Raw genomic sequence first — 18,050 nt, forward strand, 5'->3', positions numbered from 1 at the left:
GCACGAGCTGGATGGGAAGAAAGAGATCTTGCTGTAATTGAATGGAGCAGATAGCAGGAGACTGGAACATGTGCCAAAACACAACACAACAGAGACGAGCTAATGACAGATGTGGCTCCCCGCTGTCCCTTTATGGCCTGTCATTTTCCACAGCTTACTTCAGACTCAGTCAATTCTAAGAGAAATATTTAGTTTGTGGCACACTGCTCCATAGGAGATGCAAATTTTCATCATTTTCTTTCTTTCACAGGCGTTAAAGTGACTAAACAACATGCAGGAACAGGAGAATTTGAACTGTGGTTCACTTCACCATCATTTTTTCATGCAACAAATCTCTCGCATGCCAGGACTTGGCATTCTGAGCTGCATTGTCTTGACAGCGTCTTGTACTGTTTCTCTCTATTTCCTTGTTTTATGTATTTATTTATATGTGCAGTTATTTATTCGTTTATTTCTCGCAATGCTGCTTACCTCCGTACCAGCAGCATACATTTCTGCAGGATCTGGGCCTTACAAACTAGTCTCATTAGCCACGAAAACGGGATCCAGTTAATTAAAATAATTTCCCGTTAACACAGCTGCTTTGGTCAGCCAAATTAAACAGGGGGAGTGCTGCGCCGTCTGCTTCTTGCTCGTAGAACGTCGCTCTGCAGCCTCCAAACGCGGCTAATTAGCTCAATAGGAGGAATATTTTAATAGCGATTAATGAGCTGCGGGTCTATGTTAGTTCTAATTTAAGAGCGCTGTCTGTGTAAGGCAACGTGGTGACGAATCCCTAAACAGGAGATGGGGAGCCTACGGAGACCACAGCAGGGTTTTTTTTTTTTTTTGATCAAAACCTCTCTTACTAGCCACTTGACAGCTCAAGTGTCCCTGGACTCTTCCCTCCACCCCACCACATTATTCCCTTTAAATTAGTAAATGTTATTAGCATCTTTAATGCTTTCCTTCAGTCAATGAAGGGCAGGGTTTGGTTTTAAAGAGCACAAATCCCACTCTGTATTTCTTGGTGATTTGAAATGATTTTGATGTTAAAGTTTTAAAAAATGTTAAAAAGCTCCCAGGACAAAGAAATTAGTCACCATGAATGTTTAAGGTGGTAGGAGTTTCAGGCTCCTGCAGATAGCATTGCACGAGGATGAACAGGCTAGAAATACCTGCAGGGCGTGCAACAGAATTCATAGATTGAGAAGAGGAGGTACAGTGCAGTAAATGTCTTATTCAGTGTGTGGAGAATGGGTTGCAAAGCAGATGTTAACGGAGTGTTTTGTATTTGGCTGTGCTGAAGGCCATAGTGAGAAGGACGTGTCTGAATTTGCAGGTGTATTAAAAGCGTACAGTCATGCAGGTCGACCAGTGGGGGCAAAGATGTCATCTACAGTAAATTCTCATCAGAATCGTGGCTGAAAGATGAAACTGTTGGACAGGGAACGCTGGCGTGTTTCATGGCTTGCGAATAAAAATCGATTCACTTTTCTAGGCAAGAATTGTTGCTAGAAGACAACCAAGTTCTGAAAGAACAATCTGCAGGAAACTGCATCCCATGAACAGAGGGGCACGCAAGAGGCCTTTGCTAACTTCTGCTCAAAGACTGCACAGCTACAGGGGGCAAAGAGACAAAAGAATTTGACTGTTCTCACTTAAGGTACATTTCAGTCACAGGTGATTCATTGAATTCAGTCTTTCTGGTGAGCAGCGAGAGGCTGGTTACAGTAAACATGGTTGTGTTCCACTGCGAGATGGAGGCGATATCGGATTGGGCGCCTGGTCTGACAGATGGTTGGCGTCCAGAGTCGCATCACATCCATCAGCAGCGCTCCTGACAGCAGAGTGACACAGTGTTACACCTGTGCATTTCAGCTAGCTGATATCTTTCACACCGTTTCATCACTTGAGGAAGAACGCTGCCGACAGGCCTCGCCGAGCGGACGCAACATCAAAGCCAAACACGTGGCTTTCGCTCTGTTCCGCTCGTGAGGAAAAAGGACAGAGAGGAAGAGAGGAAGTAAGGAAGTGGGCCAGACAAAAAAATGGAGGAATAGTTTGTTGTGAAGGAGTGTTATGTGTAATTAGCCCTGTATCCTGCTGAAGGAGCAGATTACTGACATTGCTGCTTTTGGTAAACATTTGTTAAAAGAAAAGCTTTAAGAAAAGATAAGTTGGGGTGCTAAGGGTGCTGCAGCACCTCCACATTTCAGGACCAACTGCTAATAATAATAATAATAATAATACTAATATTAAAATAAAATAATTAAAAATAAAAATGTCAACTTTATAATAATTTTAGTGCAGTAAGGACTCGTGTGAGTTAGTATTTGTGTGTTTTATGGATATATTTTCAAAACCTGCAGTAGCCATGCACTAAATGAACATTATATTTTCATTACAGTGAGCCGAATCGCTTCCCTCAGCCAGTGTTTGCCACTTCAGGGGCGCGACATTAAAGCAGACGCAGGTTGAGGTGCGAAGAGGCAAAGTCTATACCAGGGATCAGCAACCCAAATGTTAAGAAGAGCCATTTTGTCAAGTTCCAAAGAAAATCAGTCCACCTTGGGAACATTTCATGTCAATTTTATTGAAGTAACATTTAACATGAAGTAACATCACCGTCTTGTCTGTAAATATGTCTCAGTATGTGCTAAAGTCCTAGTACAGGCTAAAAAAATATAAATAAACAAAAATCCAGACTTACTTTGCTCTGCTTTTAGCTTTAGCTCAGATATAGCTGCTTTTCTCACATCTCCAGCAGGAAACTTTTCCACAAAAGTAGAACAGTTTCTTGTAAAACGTCTCTCAACATTCCATTTTTTACGAAGCTGAAGTCTCTTCTCTTTCGCCAGCTTCTTGTTTAAATTTTTCCCTGTTTCATGTTAAATGGCACCTGAGGCACCATAACGTAACTGCAGCATCATTTAAGGTGCAACGGGAAAATTCAAACATTCGAACTTCAGCTTCACGACTGTTTAGTATTTGCCAGTTTCTCGTTGCAGATTAACCGTATCAGGGAACAAGCTGAAGTGATTATAAACACAAATCAGTACATTTGTCTCCAAATTATTGATGTGCATCATAAATCTTTATCTTTGCCTTTTCGTTGGCTACTAGCTAGGTGAGACTTCAGAGTTAAAGGGTGAATTAGCAGTTATACGCTATGTTAACTCCTGCGTTTTAGACTGTTTCTTGTTAAAACTGTGTTGAACGATCAGCAGAACTTTATTTTACTGCAAAGGAGGATTATTTCATTTTTGCCTACAAATCTAATTCTGCAGTAGAGCTGCAACAGTGTCGTTTTTTTCCCCCCAAACTTTCCTGTAAACACTTAATTAGTCCAGTCATGTTTAATTAGACAGCTATCTGGAAGATTTCTGAAGAGCATTTCTGAAATATGGACGCACGAACTTCTGACCACACTTGTGCCCTTTTTAAAGCCCATGAGATTCAAATTAGTTGGTATATGTACCATAACCATGTAGGCAGGTGTTGAAATACATTGCAAGTTGGTTTTATTGACTGTTGAAGAGGCCTTATTGACAGTCTTACCTCATCTTTCTTTCCTTCATCATGCTCTGTGACCTTGTGGTTTTGGGTGTAAGTCGCTCAGTAGCTCACTTACATTCTTCCTGTGTAGAATCCCTTACTAGTATGAATCATTCAGGGTCTTCGTTTGAAATGCTTATCTGTGCTCCAGTGCAGCAGGCTTTCCTTAGCAAATGTGTAACTGAGTCTGTTCTGTTTGATTCTTCAGTTGCAGTATCATGCTGGCCTGGCCTCCAGCCTCCTTAACCAGCAGTCTCTCAAGCGCTCGGCCAATCAGATAGGAGCATCGGCGAAGAGGAGGCCGAAAGTCCAGCCCAGCACCCTCGTCCTGCCCATCCAGTGAGTAGCTCTGATTTGTTTTTTACAAAATCTGAATGTTACATCACTGTAAGAACCCCTTGGGCAAGAGTTTGATGCTTTCTAAAGATTTTGCTTGATTAGTTTCAAAACTGTAACATTTGCATCTTTAGCTGAAGTGATGAAAGTCAGCAAAATGCAAACTCTGGAGCTCAGAAAGTCCTAACACAGTCTCACTTTAAGGACTTTCAGAGATGGTTTTTGAAATCAGCTTTTATCCTTGTATCTCATCACAGTGTTAGAGTCATGTTATTTGCCAATATGTTCACTGAGGTTTGAGTGGTACATTGACGGTTGTTGGGGAGATATTAAAGGTACCATAGAATGGAAAACTGTATTTACATTGACATAGTTAAATGAGGAGAGTTTGGGACGTGGAACCAGAGAGCTAGTTAAGGAGGAATTCTACCACTTTGCAATGTCTTCCGGGTTTCTCAAACGCTAGAGGGTGCTCCCAAGCGAGTCCAAAATAAGTCACTTAATATGGGGCATTTGAGTAAAATCATAGTTTATAAATGTTTGAACATTTTTAAGGTAAAAGAATTTCCTGAACACAGAGCAGCATAAACATTTTAACACTGCTGTTATATATTTTAGTTCTTTTGAACTTGAGTTATACTTTACAACTCTTAATAAATTTACTGAGTCAGAGTTCTTCACAACGTTGATGATGGGAACCAGACATTTGAAGAGATTAATGCGTGTAAAATAGCGCCAGAATTTATTACATGAAATGGTTATGAATGCACTGTCTGGTCTGGAGATATTATACCAGTTTTGGGATAAAACACAATTTAAGTCCCCGCAAAAAAAACTTTTTCTATTGATATTAAGTGTATTTTTGACCCCTGGTTCCTCACACAGCAGGCCAACATATGTAGGATTTTAAGAAAGGTTCTCTACGTGAGTCCAAAGGGGGGTCCAAAGTTTCCAGAATTTGTCCGTTTGGTGACGCAGATCGTAGGTCGGTTTTTCCAGGGGAAGCAGAGTTGCAGCTTGGGAAAGCCACTGCTCAACAGATGGCAGAGAGGAGCTGGCCCATTGAATTAGGATACATTTTTTGCAAGAAAATAAAACATTAGAAACAGAAATTTGCCATCAGTATCAAAAATATGTTCCGCTCCTATTCCCAAAAGATACAGGGCAGGGGACGTCTGAACATCCTGTTAGAAAGATACTTTCTGCCGTGATACGTACTCTGTCCCAGAAAACGCCAGTTTTCTTACACTGCCAAAAGGCATGAGAAAACATTCCTTTTTCAGTTTTACACTTAAAGCACAAGTCAGATCTGTCTGGAAATCTTCTGTAGGTGAACAGGAGTAAAGTATGTCCTATTCATGAATTTAAAGTTAAGCTCGTGAACACCAGATGAGATTGGTTGGCCCAAGTCCCTTTCCCAAATTCCTCTCAGAGTGTCTGACGATGGTTTAACACTGTTTAGCAAAATGCCATGGATTAGTGAAATCAACCCTCTAGCCTGGTCCTTCTTAACTAGCAACACTTCAAGGTCGGTTAATTCCTTTCTGAATCTCCCGTCCTTATTGGTTGAGGTGATCCGGTGACAAACCTGAAGATACTTGAAAAATCATGTAAAATTAAATTGGTCAGTGTTATGGGTTGTCATCATTTTTAGCTACTTAAAATTAATATCAGTATCAGCAACAGGATTTTTAGATCTTTTGACCGTAAAAATGGCCAAAAAATGTATAAAATCTGAAATGGAGCTATGCTATCTCAGACTCAGAGTGGCCACTGGTGTCCACCCTCTCCATTCTGTGCTTGATTGTGCACATATGGCAGCACAGAGAAATACCTCATTGTCTCTGGCGTGGTGTCAGCAGGGTTGTAGATGGTGCGCTTTGATAAGAGACTCCTAAGAGTGGGAATGAGGAGGATGTGAGGACAGAGCAGGGGCTTCTGCCTGGAGATGAAAGGAGGGAGAGAATGAAGAGAAGACAATGGAGAAATGGGAAAGAGAGAGCAGAGGAGAGTGATGGCCAGGTGTTACTCCACTCTCCCTCCCTCGCCAGTGAGGAAGGACAGAGGACTGGCGTTCTGGACGTCCTGTCTGTAACAGCTAGGGATGGGAGTTTTAACCAGTTTTGCTGTTCAAATAGCAAATAGGCTTCTAATACCTCAATGTGAGAATATTAAAAAGTGAGAAATGAAAATTGGAGTAGGAATGTGACAATGTTCATATGATTAGATTCAGTGCATTTTTTGTTGTTGTTTGTTTTTGCGGTCAAAATTCAGTTCCATTTTTAATGTTGTATGTGTTAATGTCCTGATTTTTAAATTTAAAAGCTTACTTAGTGCTACTGCACTTTAATTTTTTATTAGATTTTTATTTATTTGGTTTCATTTGATTTTATATAGTGTGCTATATAAATAAATTTGCCTTAATTCTGCAGCCATCCATCCATCCATCCATCCATCTTCTAAGCCGCTTCTCCGTCAGGGTCGCGGGGGGGTGCTGGAGCCTATCCCAGCAGTCTTCGGGCGGAAGGCAGGATTCTGCAGCCCTCTAATCATAATTATATTTTATATATATATATAAATATAAATACACACACACTGATCAGGCATAACATCATGACCACCTCCTTGTTTCTATGCTCATTGTCTGTTTTATCAGCTCCATTTACTATATAGGTGCACTTTGTAGTTTGTGTTCTTCAGTGGTCAGGACCCCCATGGACCCTCACAGAGCAGGTGCTATTTGGGTGGTGGATCAGCACTGCAGTAACGCTGACGTGGTGGTGGTGTGTTACTGTGTGTTGCGCTGGTCTGAGTGAATCAGACACAGCAGTGCTGTTGGAGTTTTTAAACACCTCTGGACTGAGAATAGTCCACCAGCCAACAATATCCTGCTGACAGTGTCCTGTGGGCAGCGTCCTGTGACCCCTGATGAAGTGACTAGAGGATGACCAACACAAACTGTGCAGCAACAGATGGCTTGACATCTACAAGGTGGACTGACAAAGTAGGAGTGTCTAATAGAGTGGACAATGAGTGGACATTCTATAAATTCTGCGAAGAGATGCTCTGCCGAAGTACGACTTTCTAAAATAGCAGCGGCTGCTCTCTCAACCTTCACTCCTGCCAGTAGCTCAGGGTATCAGGGCTGTCCTGGTTATAATGACGTTTTGCTCATGATTGCTGCACCTTTTAGCTCGAGACTCACACAGACAAGTTTTCTGTTTCCTGACAAGACAATAATGTTAACGGTCACAATAAAGCGTAGTTGTCATGATGAATTCGCTCTAAGTGGATTCATGGTTGCTCACTGCTGTGTGAGCTGCACTGCTGCAGTGCATTGTGGGTGTGTTCTGAACAAGAAGAAAGGACGTCAGGTGCCGCAAGGTGAAAGGAGACGGACGCTCCTCTGTCAGGTGCTATTGTCCTGATGAATTTGCCATTTCTAAAAGAAGCTTTGCATGAATTATGCAGCTCAACCTTCATATAAGTTTGCCTTTATGTGTTTTTTTTTCCTCCCCTCACATTGCCATTCTGCACCGCTAGCTAGTGTCACTTGATATTCTAGGATGTGTATATGTAGTTAGGCTGGACTCTAGTCTGTGTATTTATTTTCTGAACAAAATGTCCCCCCCCCCCCCCCCCCCCCCATTTTTTTTCTTTTTTTCTTTTTTAAATTTCTCTCTACAGCAGCCAACAAAATCTCAGCATGTGTGAATCTTTTTCAGTCTCTACTTGAGAGAACTCCAAGAGTTTATGAAGATGCATCAATGCAAAGGGGGGGGCTATTTTGGTATAAAATCGAGGATAGCTTTGATTTGTGTAATATTTCATATATATGTTATTTCCTAGGTGCCCTTCACGTTAAGGCCATTGTATTGTGTTGAAAAGATCACACTAGAACATAAAATATATACATTTAGCAAATGCTTTTGACTGATAACCAACTATCGTTAATCATTAACCAGTAAGCCTAAAATCAATGATGCAACCATCCAGTTTTTTTTGCATTCATACGTAACACATCACGGGCTCTGGCTGTTGTCTGTGCTTATGCACCGAACGGCAGTTTGGAGTACCCGGCCTTCTTGGAGACCCTAGAGGGGGTACTGGAAAGTGCCCCCCTGTGGGGACTCCATTGTCTTGCTGGGTGACTTCAACGCTCACGTGGGCAGTGACAGTGAGACCTGGAAGGGCGTGATGGGGAGGAACGACCTCCCTGATCTGAACCCGAGTGGTGTTTTGTTATTGGAGTTATGTGCTCGCCACAGTCTGTCCATAACAAACACCATGTTTGAACACAAAGGTTTGCGTAAGTGCACATGGCATCAGGACACCTTAGGCCGCAGTTCATTGATTGACTTCGTAGTTGTGTCATTGGATTTGCGACCATGTGTTTTGGACACCCGAGTGAAGGGATGAGTAGAGCAGTCAACCGATCACCATCTAGTGGTGAGTTGGATCAGATGGCAGGTGAAAATACCGGACAGACCTGGCAGACCCAAACGAGTTGTGGGGGTTTGTTAGGAACGTCTGGTAGAGGAACCTACCAGAAAGATCTTCAGCTCCCACATCCGACAAAGCTTTGACCACATAACGAGGGAGGCCGGTGACATCGAGTCCGAGTGGGCCCTGTTCTGTGCCTCCATTGTCGATGCAGCGGATCGGAGCTGTGACCGCAAGGTCGTTGGTGCCTCTCGTGGCGGCAATCCCCGAACCCGTTGGTGGACACCTTGGCTCTGGATGTTGTAGGGCTGTCTTGGCTGACACGCCTCTGCAACATCGTGTGGACATCTGGGGCAGTCCCCCTGGAATGGCAGACCGGGGTGGTGGTCCCGCTTTTTAAGAAAGGGGACCGGAGGATGTGTTCCAACTACTGGGGGATCACACTTCTCAGCCTACCCGGTAAGGTCTATGCAGGGGTACTGGAGAAGAGAGTCCGACCACTACAAGAGGAACAATGCAGGTTTCGCCCAGGTCGTGGAACACTGGACCAGCTTTTTATCCTCACCAGGGTCCTGGAGGGTGCGTGGGAGTTCACCCAACCAGTCTACATGTGTTTTGTAGATTTGGAGAAGGCATTCAACCACGTCCCTCGGGGGATCCTGTGGGGAGTGCTCCGGGAGTATGGGGTGAGGGGCTCGTTGTTATGGGCCATTCAGTCCCTGTACAAACGGAGCAGGAGCTTGGTTCGTATAGCCGGCAATAAGTCGGATTGGTTTCCAGTCAGGTTTGGATGCCGCCAGGGCTGTCCGTTGTCATTGATTCTGTTCATAACTTTTATGGACAGAATTTCTCAGAACAGCCAAGTGGTGGAGGGTGTCCAGTATGGTGGCCTCAGGATTTCACGTCTGCTTTTTGTGGATGATGTGGTCCTGTTGGCGTCATCAGACCGGGACCTCCAGCTCTCTCTGGACCAGTTCGCAGCTGGGATGAAAATCAGCATCTCTAAATCTGAGACCATGGTCCTCAGTCGGAAAAGGGTGGAATGCTCTGTCCAGGTCAGGAGTGAATTCTTGCCCCAAGTGGAGGAGTTTAAATATCTTGGGATTTTGTTCACGAGTGAAGGAAGGATGGAGCGAGAGGTTGACAGGCAGATTGGTGCAGCATCTGCAATAATGCGGACCCTATACTGGTCCATCATGGTGGAGAACTGAGAACTGGTGGAGAAGAGAGAACTGAGCCAGACGGCGAAGCTGTCAATTTACCGGTCAATCTACGTTCCGACTCTCACCTATGGTCACGAGCTTTGGGTAGTGACTGAAAGACCGAGATCGCGGATGCAAGCAGCTGAAATGAGCTTTCTCCGCAGGGTCGCTGGGCTCTCCCTTAGAGAAATAGGGTGAGAAGATCGGAGATTCCTGGGCCTCTTTGCTTATGCTGCTGCCCCCGCGACCTGGACTCGGATAAGCGATTGAGGATGGATGGATGGATGGACGTCACACATCAGCAGAGTTCTGTAGTGATGTACTGTGATATTAAACAGTGTATCTTGTATGGACTGTGCATCATAGTACTGGCAGGTGAAGTCAGGCGTCAGTGCAAATGTGAAAGGAAAAACAGCCTGAAACCATAAACACACCCCACATAAGAATCCAGATTCATTTAAACCAAAGGGCTGTTAACTATATCTATAGCTCTGAAGTTGTAAAGCTATTTTTACTACTCACTACTGGCCCATGAGAGCCATAACTGGTGTTGGCTTTGGCTCAGTGTACCTCAGTAGCTCTGGATAGCTGTCGGCGTCCTGAACATGGAAAAATGGTCCTGAGCAGTTTTGTATTATATTTATATGAGAAATGAGAGTAAAATACAAATTTAGCAGAATTGACCTGATTAAACATGGTTCTAGCAGGTTACAGAGACAGAAATCATCACTTCCAGTTTTATAGTGGCTGTTTTTTCCCCTTTGGGGAGGCAAGCCAAGAGCAGGACCACACGTGGCAGCCAAAGGCCTTCAGCCTATCATGGTTTAATTGTTTACAAAAAGAGAAGAAGCACCAGAATACAGTCCAGATGATCTACACAGCAGCCTCTCTCAGACAGAGGTAAAACTGCACATACAGGTCACCCGTCATAGTGTCCCCCTTGATTAAACCTGGCAAGAACAATGCATGTTCATCTCATTTTGACCATCATATAAAAACAGTGCCAGGACTCTGACCCGTATATCAGCTGACCTGCTCCAAGCTGTCAGCAGTGTCATGGTCCTATGAAATGATGTACACCTGTTAACCATAAACGGCTAAATCTGTGAGATACTCTGATCAAGGGATGCAGGAACGTCTGAAAAAAATCTGAAAGCTTCGAAATCCCCAGATCTATTAGTCGCTATTAGTGTTTAGCACTGTTTAGCATTTTCCCTGCTCTAACATGTCTGATTCATCTCATCAAGGACTTGATAAATACACTGGCAGTCTGAAGAATTGCTCACATGCGCATATGTCTCAAGCGACTGTTTTTCTGATGTGTTTGAAAGGGACTGAATATTCGGAGGAGACAATTAGAGGCGGCACTGATCCAATACCAAGTATCAATATCGGAACAATGTCAACACAAAATGCTGGATCAGATATTGAGAGAAAAAAGAATGATCCACAAATCTAGCCTGACAGTGTGCACACTCACATTGTATGATGTCATGTTCATGGGTTCTGTCGAAGAATTACAGTTATGATACATTTACAGTGATTAATCTTGATTGACCACAGAACATAATTCCAATTAATCATAATTATTACAGTCGTTTGATTGACCTGTGAACCTGACATCACACAAGTGATGTCATGTCTGTAGGTCTGTCAAATGCTTGCATTAATTAATGGTGATTAATTGCGCCAAACTACATAAAAGAATGTGATGAATCATGATTAATTATTGTAATCGTATTGTAATCGAGCAGTAGTTGCTACTTTGGAAAATCAGAGCTTCACCCATTTTTGTTCTTTTATAGAAGAGAGAGTTTAAAGAATGTCCATCTTCCAAGATGCATTGACAACAAATCTCACATGGCATTGTTATGCAACCACACCCCCCCTGCCCAAATTCACTGTCAATGATAAAAACCTGGCATCTGGGATCAAGTAAAGTGGGTGGGGAGGGGGTGGACCTTATGTTTTGCATGCACCCATACTCAAATAACTGGTTGTGATTTTTGGGCTTCATTTGGTTAGAGGGCTGCATGGCATATAAAATAGGCTTCATAATGTAGATATGTTAATGGTTCAGTAATATTATTTTCATGATGGCAGTGTTGACCCCGTGATGGCAGGTCTCTTGCGGTCATTATGTTTGTGGCATGTCTTGTTTGAAGTAGTTTGACTGGAGTGTTCCAAAGTTCTCCAGCGAGCACTGTCCAGTGTACTCCACCCAATTACTGATATTGTAAATGATGCTTTAGACTCAACGTACTCCAGTGATAAACAAATTCGCAGCGCGGCGGTAGCCAGATGTAACTTTGGCTTCATCAAGAGAGCAATCAGTGGAATTTCTTGCTATTTAAAAGCTGTATTTGAATGTGAGGGCTACAGTCACGCACTCACAGCAACATACAGTTTGAAGAGTCAAACTAGGAAAATGCAATAACGACCTACATAGATATTTCATCCTGTGGGCTAGCAAAGTGTTTGAATAGTTTTAGTATGATGGTGTCTATTAGGTATTAGTCTTAATTGAGGTACTGGAATAAAAGTAGTTCATTTGAAAGCTTTGTGTGATTTATGAACTAGAATTTGTAGTTGTCTTTTTCTTGTGTTTGCATTTTTTTACAACCATAAAGATGAAAGTGGCAAAAAAAGGTTGCTTGGAGCAATGGCATAGACCAGGGGTCTCTTTTACTGGAGTTGACATAGACATAGAGCTGCTAATTCACCCTTTAACCCTGAAGGTTGGTGCTAGATTGCTGTTCACCATAGTAACAACAATCTCACAACAGCAATCTCCTGATACGTTTAATCAACATCAAGAAACTGTTGGACACAAGGTCATGAAGCTGTAGTCAGCTTCTCATTCTCCAGTTTCTTGTTTGAATTTTCCTGTTCTACTACCTCATGTACCATTTAAGGTGAGACAGGGAAATTCGAAAACGAAGCTGAAGAAAGAGAAGCAACTTCAGCCTCGCAAAAAGTCGAACATTAAGAGACATTTTGCAACAAACTATTCTACTTTTTCGTAAAAGTTTCCTGCCAGAGATGCTAGAAAAGCAGCTATATCTGAGCTAAAGCTTAAAGCAGTATGTGTTTTCATATGTATTGTATTTTTTAACCTATACTAGGACATTAGCACATGCTGAGACATGTTCACAGACAATATGGTAAAACATGACTTTAATAAATGGACACAAAATATTGTGGATCCCAATATCACAGCCGGTTCTCAGCGCCCTCTACATTTTTGCTCCAACCTAAATCCGTAGAGCAAAAATGTGGAATGTGGGGCGGCCCTGAGGACCGATTGGAGAACCACTGCCTAAGAGAGCCTTTCAGTGACTGATTCTTCAATGAACCCTTTTTGTAAACGAGGTCTGTGAGTATGAATGTATTTTTATGAGTGTGTATTTTTTATGAGTATGAGTGTGATTTTTACAAAAAGCCACTGTTCTTTTTTTTAACTGCCAATTTAGCCAACCAGCTAAACCTAGATATGTTTGTGCTGGGAAAACAATGAACTGCTGTTCAGTGGTTCTCTGGGATTAGAATTGCTTCATTGTATGAATAAAGCCACACAATGATCGACTTTTCAAGAGCGTCATTTTAGAGCAGTTTGCCTGTGTAATTGAGGCCTCAAGGAAGTTCTCTGTTCCCATGTCTCTGTTCTCCATGTGTGTAGATATTAATCCTCCAAACAGAATTACACAGCATTTAATCAGCTAATCTGGCACTAAGGGAGCCCAGTCTTGCATGAACAGACTCCCAACAGCTATTTGGACAGCAGGTATAGTTTATAATGGGATAAATAAATATGGGTGATTATACTTCTAGTAGTAAATCCACTCAACAGATCTGATGCCACCAGATGAGCCATCTAAGAGAAATTAGTCTGCACAATCCTTGTAATCACACCAGTGCAAAGAGATTCACTGCTGCAGACTTGACCCTCAGGACCCGTCATAATGTCCTTTAAAAAGATGAACCACGGTAAGAACTGTTAACATGTTAAGGACATTAATTCCCACGAGGGTTTACTTTTTTGATTAACAGTGGATTGTCTCGTATCATCGTGGTTAGATGTATTACCTCATGCCTGTGCGACTTACTGGATTACACTTGATCTTCAAGTCTTGGAGAACAATGAATTCAGTGACTTTTCTGTGACATCCTGGGGCTGGAAAGTCGCCAGCGCTGCTGTCACAGTGACCTTGGAGCCATGCATGCTGGGGTTGTCATGCGTCGGCTGCAGACAGCTTCTCTGCGCTGAGGAATCCTCAGGACGTAGACGGCTGTCCTTGTGGGATCGATGCAGAGCAGAGATGTCACTTCAGTCCTGCCCATTCCCGTCAGCGGCCAAGCCAAGCTTGTTCTGTTACAGTGGACTGTCCAGGACAGCCCTCTTCCTGCATCATCTACCTCGCCTCACTGCCCTAATGCTCTTACAGTGCACAGGAACCATCTCAGCTGGATTTTATCTTATCAAAATAGCTGGCAATTACAGAGAGGTACCACAGACACAGTTGTGACAGATTATCAAACCAACAGTGTTCTTGAAAGTGCTGTACTTACCGTTGACCCCTCGTCACTCTTCCCCATCATAGGGTTCTTTGTTCCTCCAGTTTTCTTTCCAAATTAGACATATCCAATTCCACTGACTAGTCAGGACTCCCTCAAAACCACCAGCACTAGCGCAGCAGTAGCTAGCACAGGCTTCTTCTGAGACCTGTGAAGCGAGCCACTATCTTTTCGAACTACCACTAATGCAACGTCACTGGACAGCTGAACATGCTCGGAGGAAAGCACCAACCACTAGTTCTGTTACGTCAGCTAACGTCTGCACTGGGATATAAAGGAAGACTGGGGGCCATCCTACCCACCCTTAGAGAGTGAGGCCAGTTGAGCTCTCCTGGACTCCAGGACCACGGATGGCTGTAACATCACCAGGGATCGAACTTGTGGCCCACTTCGGGGCCCCATCATAGTTTTCAATAGTGTTTTTGTTTGCTGGTGCATTCTATCTGTTCCAACTTATCAAACCTTAAAAACTTAAATGTCATTACATGCATATTGTGTGCTAGGAAGATGTCCTCAAGTGTTGTAATATTACATTTTTGCCATATCGCTCACCCTTAGTATCAGAGGCAAAGAAAGTGCTGTTGTGCCTTTCATTGTGAGATGCCATAATCCTCAATGACTGAGTGGGTTGACAAAAAGGATATTCAGGTGATGGGTCTGCCACCATCACCACATTCAAGTCCCATTGAGAACTTGTGGTACTGCTTTAGGAGATGTTTGGAGAAGAATGTACGGGATCATCTGGATCATCCAGAAAACTTCCTGAAAGTGCAAGAAAGCTGTGTGAGTTGGTCACCAAAGCTACAGGAGGTTCTTTGTAGCGATGCCTTAGAAGTACCACCAGAGAGGCACTTTAAGAATAGATCTTTAAAGAACTATTTTTATAAACAAGATTTGTTTGTGAAGATCCTTTTTTTGAAGTTTACATAACCTGTACACAGTGTAAAGTTTCTATACAAATTAAAGATACTTTTTTTTCCAGAACCTCACATCCCAGCCAAAAAACATTTAGGAACATGAAGCAATGCCATAGAAGAAATACCTTTGGTATTCTAAAGATCCTTTCAATGTATAGTTTTTTTCTGTGAAGCATTTTTGTAAGTGAAATGTGTTAGTGAGAAGAGTTTACCAAAAAGTTTTTTTACTAAAACATTTCAAAAGTTAACCTTTTGTGTAATGTAAAAATTTTGTACCGGTTGAAGGTTTCTCAGAGAACCGTACGTCCAAGCAGGGAACCGCTTAGGAAGTGTTATTTTTAAGATCCCTCTACCTACAATATTCCCTAAATCCCTAAATCTTTCAAATAGATCAGTGGTTCACATTGCCATCTAAAACAAAACAAAACAAAAATATCTCCAAAATAGTCATTTTGCAGGAGAAGGCAAAAAGGTCTTAGCTTATACCACGAGTCAGTGTAATGAGATTTCAGTAATTTTGGAGCATTTCTATTTGTGCATTCATTATGAAACGTTCATGCAGTATAAAGGACAGCTGCTCAAAAGATGAAAAACTAAGAAAAGGCTGAGATGCATGGTTTTGATATGACAGCGACAATATGCTCTATCATGCTTCTGTAATCTGGTCAAAAATGTATTTATTTTAATTCAGTTAATCACACTTGTGTAAAAATGACTACATTTTGGTTAATATTTTGAATAATAATTATAGAACCTAAAATCTTACTGTGACCAGGTTCCATGAGAGCATTGGATCCAAAACGTTTCCTTTAGCTTGAAAACAGTAGCTGAGTTAACTTAGTTTGAGAGATAATACAGTGTAGCTTAAATTAATAGATGGTAGTGCTACATAAAAGCAACATGTCATCATTAGTTAAGCCATTAGTTAAGTGGTGGACAGTAACTCAGTAAATGTAATTTGTTACTGTACTTAAGTAGTTTTTTCATGTATCTGTACTTTACTGAAGTTTTTCCATTTTGGGTGACTTTTGGGTGACTTTTTACTTTCACTCCACTGCATTTCAAAGTCAGATATCTTACTTTTACTGCATTGCATTTTGTGAAATCTGTCATTCCTTTTGGTTTATGTGTGTATAAAAATGTAACATGTCGAAATGAAAGAAGCTGAAACAAGCACACCAAGGTAGTGTACCAGGGCACAGCGGTCACTTTGTTTAGAGCTTGTTTTGACCTGTTGGTCATACCGACCCAGCGCAAGCACACAGTTCAACGTCAGCGCAGCAGCGTAACATTGTGGGAGAGTCTGTTCAACATAAATGATGAACTAACCTAACTTTGTGTAAATAGAGCACAATATAGAAATATGCCCACATATGCAGTCGAGACTGACGCGTCCTTTTTCTGAATTTCTACAAACACCATTTCATTTTATTCATTTCATTCGTAAATTAGTTTTGGCTGGTTTATGTTTATGAACAGAGACCTACAGATCAACATAGTAAAGGAACTCATTTGTGATCCTGAGTTTAAAGCAAGTTTTTATTAAACTTGTTGCTAAGTTGCATTAAGTTAATTAATCTTTTAGTACTTTTACTTTTGTTACTTAAGTACATTTGAAGGCAAGTACTTTTGTATTTTTAATACAATGTAATATTTTACCTTGGGTTTCTCTACTTTAACTCAAGTACATTTTCTGGGCTTTTAATCTTCTTATCACTGTAATACAATAAGAACAGTATTGTGTGTGCAGCCAAGTTGCGTTTTTAACAATCTCGGGATTAGACAGAACAGTGGTCAAGAGAGGTCTTGTTTCAGTGCTGCATTGCAGCAGAATATGTACAGCTGGAGTGATATGAAAATTTCAGTCGCTGGTGATCCCTGATTAGAGCGGGAGATGAAGGCAGCTCCCCCTATCAGTATTCATCGCAGCCTCTCACACAGGCACAAGAAAGGGCTATTTGATCACTTTGTAGCATCAATCATACAGCGTGGAAAATGTTGCCCTGTTACATGGAGATCAACAAAGTCCCTTTTTTGTTTGCTTTTTTCCTTTAAATTGGCTTTGGTGTCTACACCACCATCTCCATATGTCTCCCTCCCCAAATCTGTGGTGGTGTGGTGGAAGTTTTTTCTCTTTTTTTTTTCTTTCTTTTTTTTTTTCTATTTTTCTTTTTTACAATGATTGCGATTGAAATTTTGCAGAAAAAGTTTCATCATCCTGGCGGCCGGTAATGATAATCCGGCACATTAACATTCGGGACACTCTTCAGAGTGGATTCTTTTAAACTGCGTAACAGAACCTCCCCAATGTCTATCTCCGCAGAGCTCTCATTAACTTTGCATTTAGATTACAAGGTGGATAGAAGAGGAGCCTTCGCGGCCAGCGAACTGGTAGAAACAGCTTGTTTTACTGACCGCTCCTCCTGCTTCGCTCTCAGCAGCGCACCTTACGCATCGACTTAAAGCCAAACAACTCACAGCTTCAATCCAGTCCTCCAGTCCACTCAATGAGTCCAGCTTTACAGGCTAGTTACGGGAATGAAGACAAGAAGTATATTTAGAATTGAGATAATATATATATATATATATGTGGGTGTGGGTGTGTGTGGGTGTGTGTGGGTGTGTGCGTGTGTGATTTTTTAAAATTAATTTATTTATTTTTTAAACAGATATTATTTTGCTTATCTTAATATTTCATGTCATACACAATGTTGTAACAAATGAAAACTGCCAGAAAATGTGTTTCTCAAGCATTTACCTATCCTCTAAATCACATTTTGGGGAAAAAAGACTTTCTGCTGCCCTCCTACATGCTGTTTTACTCTGTGTGAAAGGTCTGTTTTTAACTTGAATACAGTTTTGCTTTGGTTTTAGCCGTTAGTCACTGTGCTGAGCTTTTAGGTCGCAAAGTCAAGCTCAGGGCACAATCACCTGCTGATATTAATTGTTCTCAACCAGATGAGGCTCAGCTGATCAACAGCTACGCATACAATTGGCTAAATTTGTCAGCATGCCTATTTAAACTGCTCTAGCCTGGCCA

At 41.9% G+C, this 18,050-nt stretch overlaps 1 protein-coding gene across 2 annotated transcripts in view; it reads left to right on the forward strand.

The window, feature by feature from the left end:
• Positions 1–18,050, forward strand: part of med27 (mediator complex subunit 27) — a 106,848-nt gene that overhangs the window by 26,960 nt on the left and 61,838 nt on the right. For both annotated transcript variants that reach the window (XM_017716113.2, XM_017716112.2), the window contains exon 3: positions 3,746–3,876. In XM_017716113.2, the coding sequence (XP_017571602.1) occupies positions 3,746–3,876 (131 nt within the window). The remainder of the gene's footprint in view (positions 1–3,745; positions 3,877–18,050) is intronic.

This window comes from Pygocentrus nattereri, chromosome 28 (genome assembly GCF_015220715.1).
Source record: "Pygocentrus nattereri isolate fPygNat1 chromosome 28, fPygNat1.pri, whole genome shotgun sequence".
NCBI classification, from domain to species: Eukaryota; Metazoa; Chordata; class Actinopteri; order Characiformes; family Serrasalmidae; genus Pygocentrus; species Pygocentrus nattereri.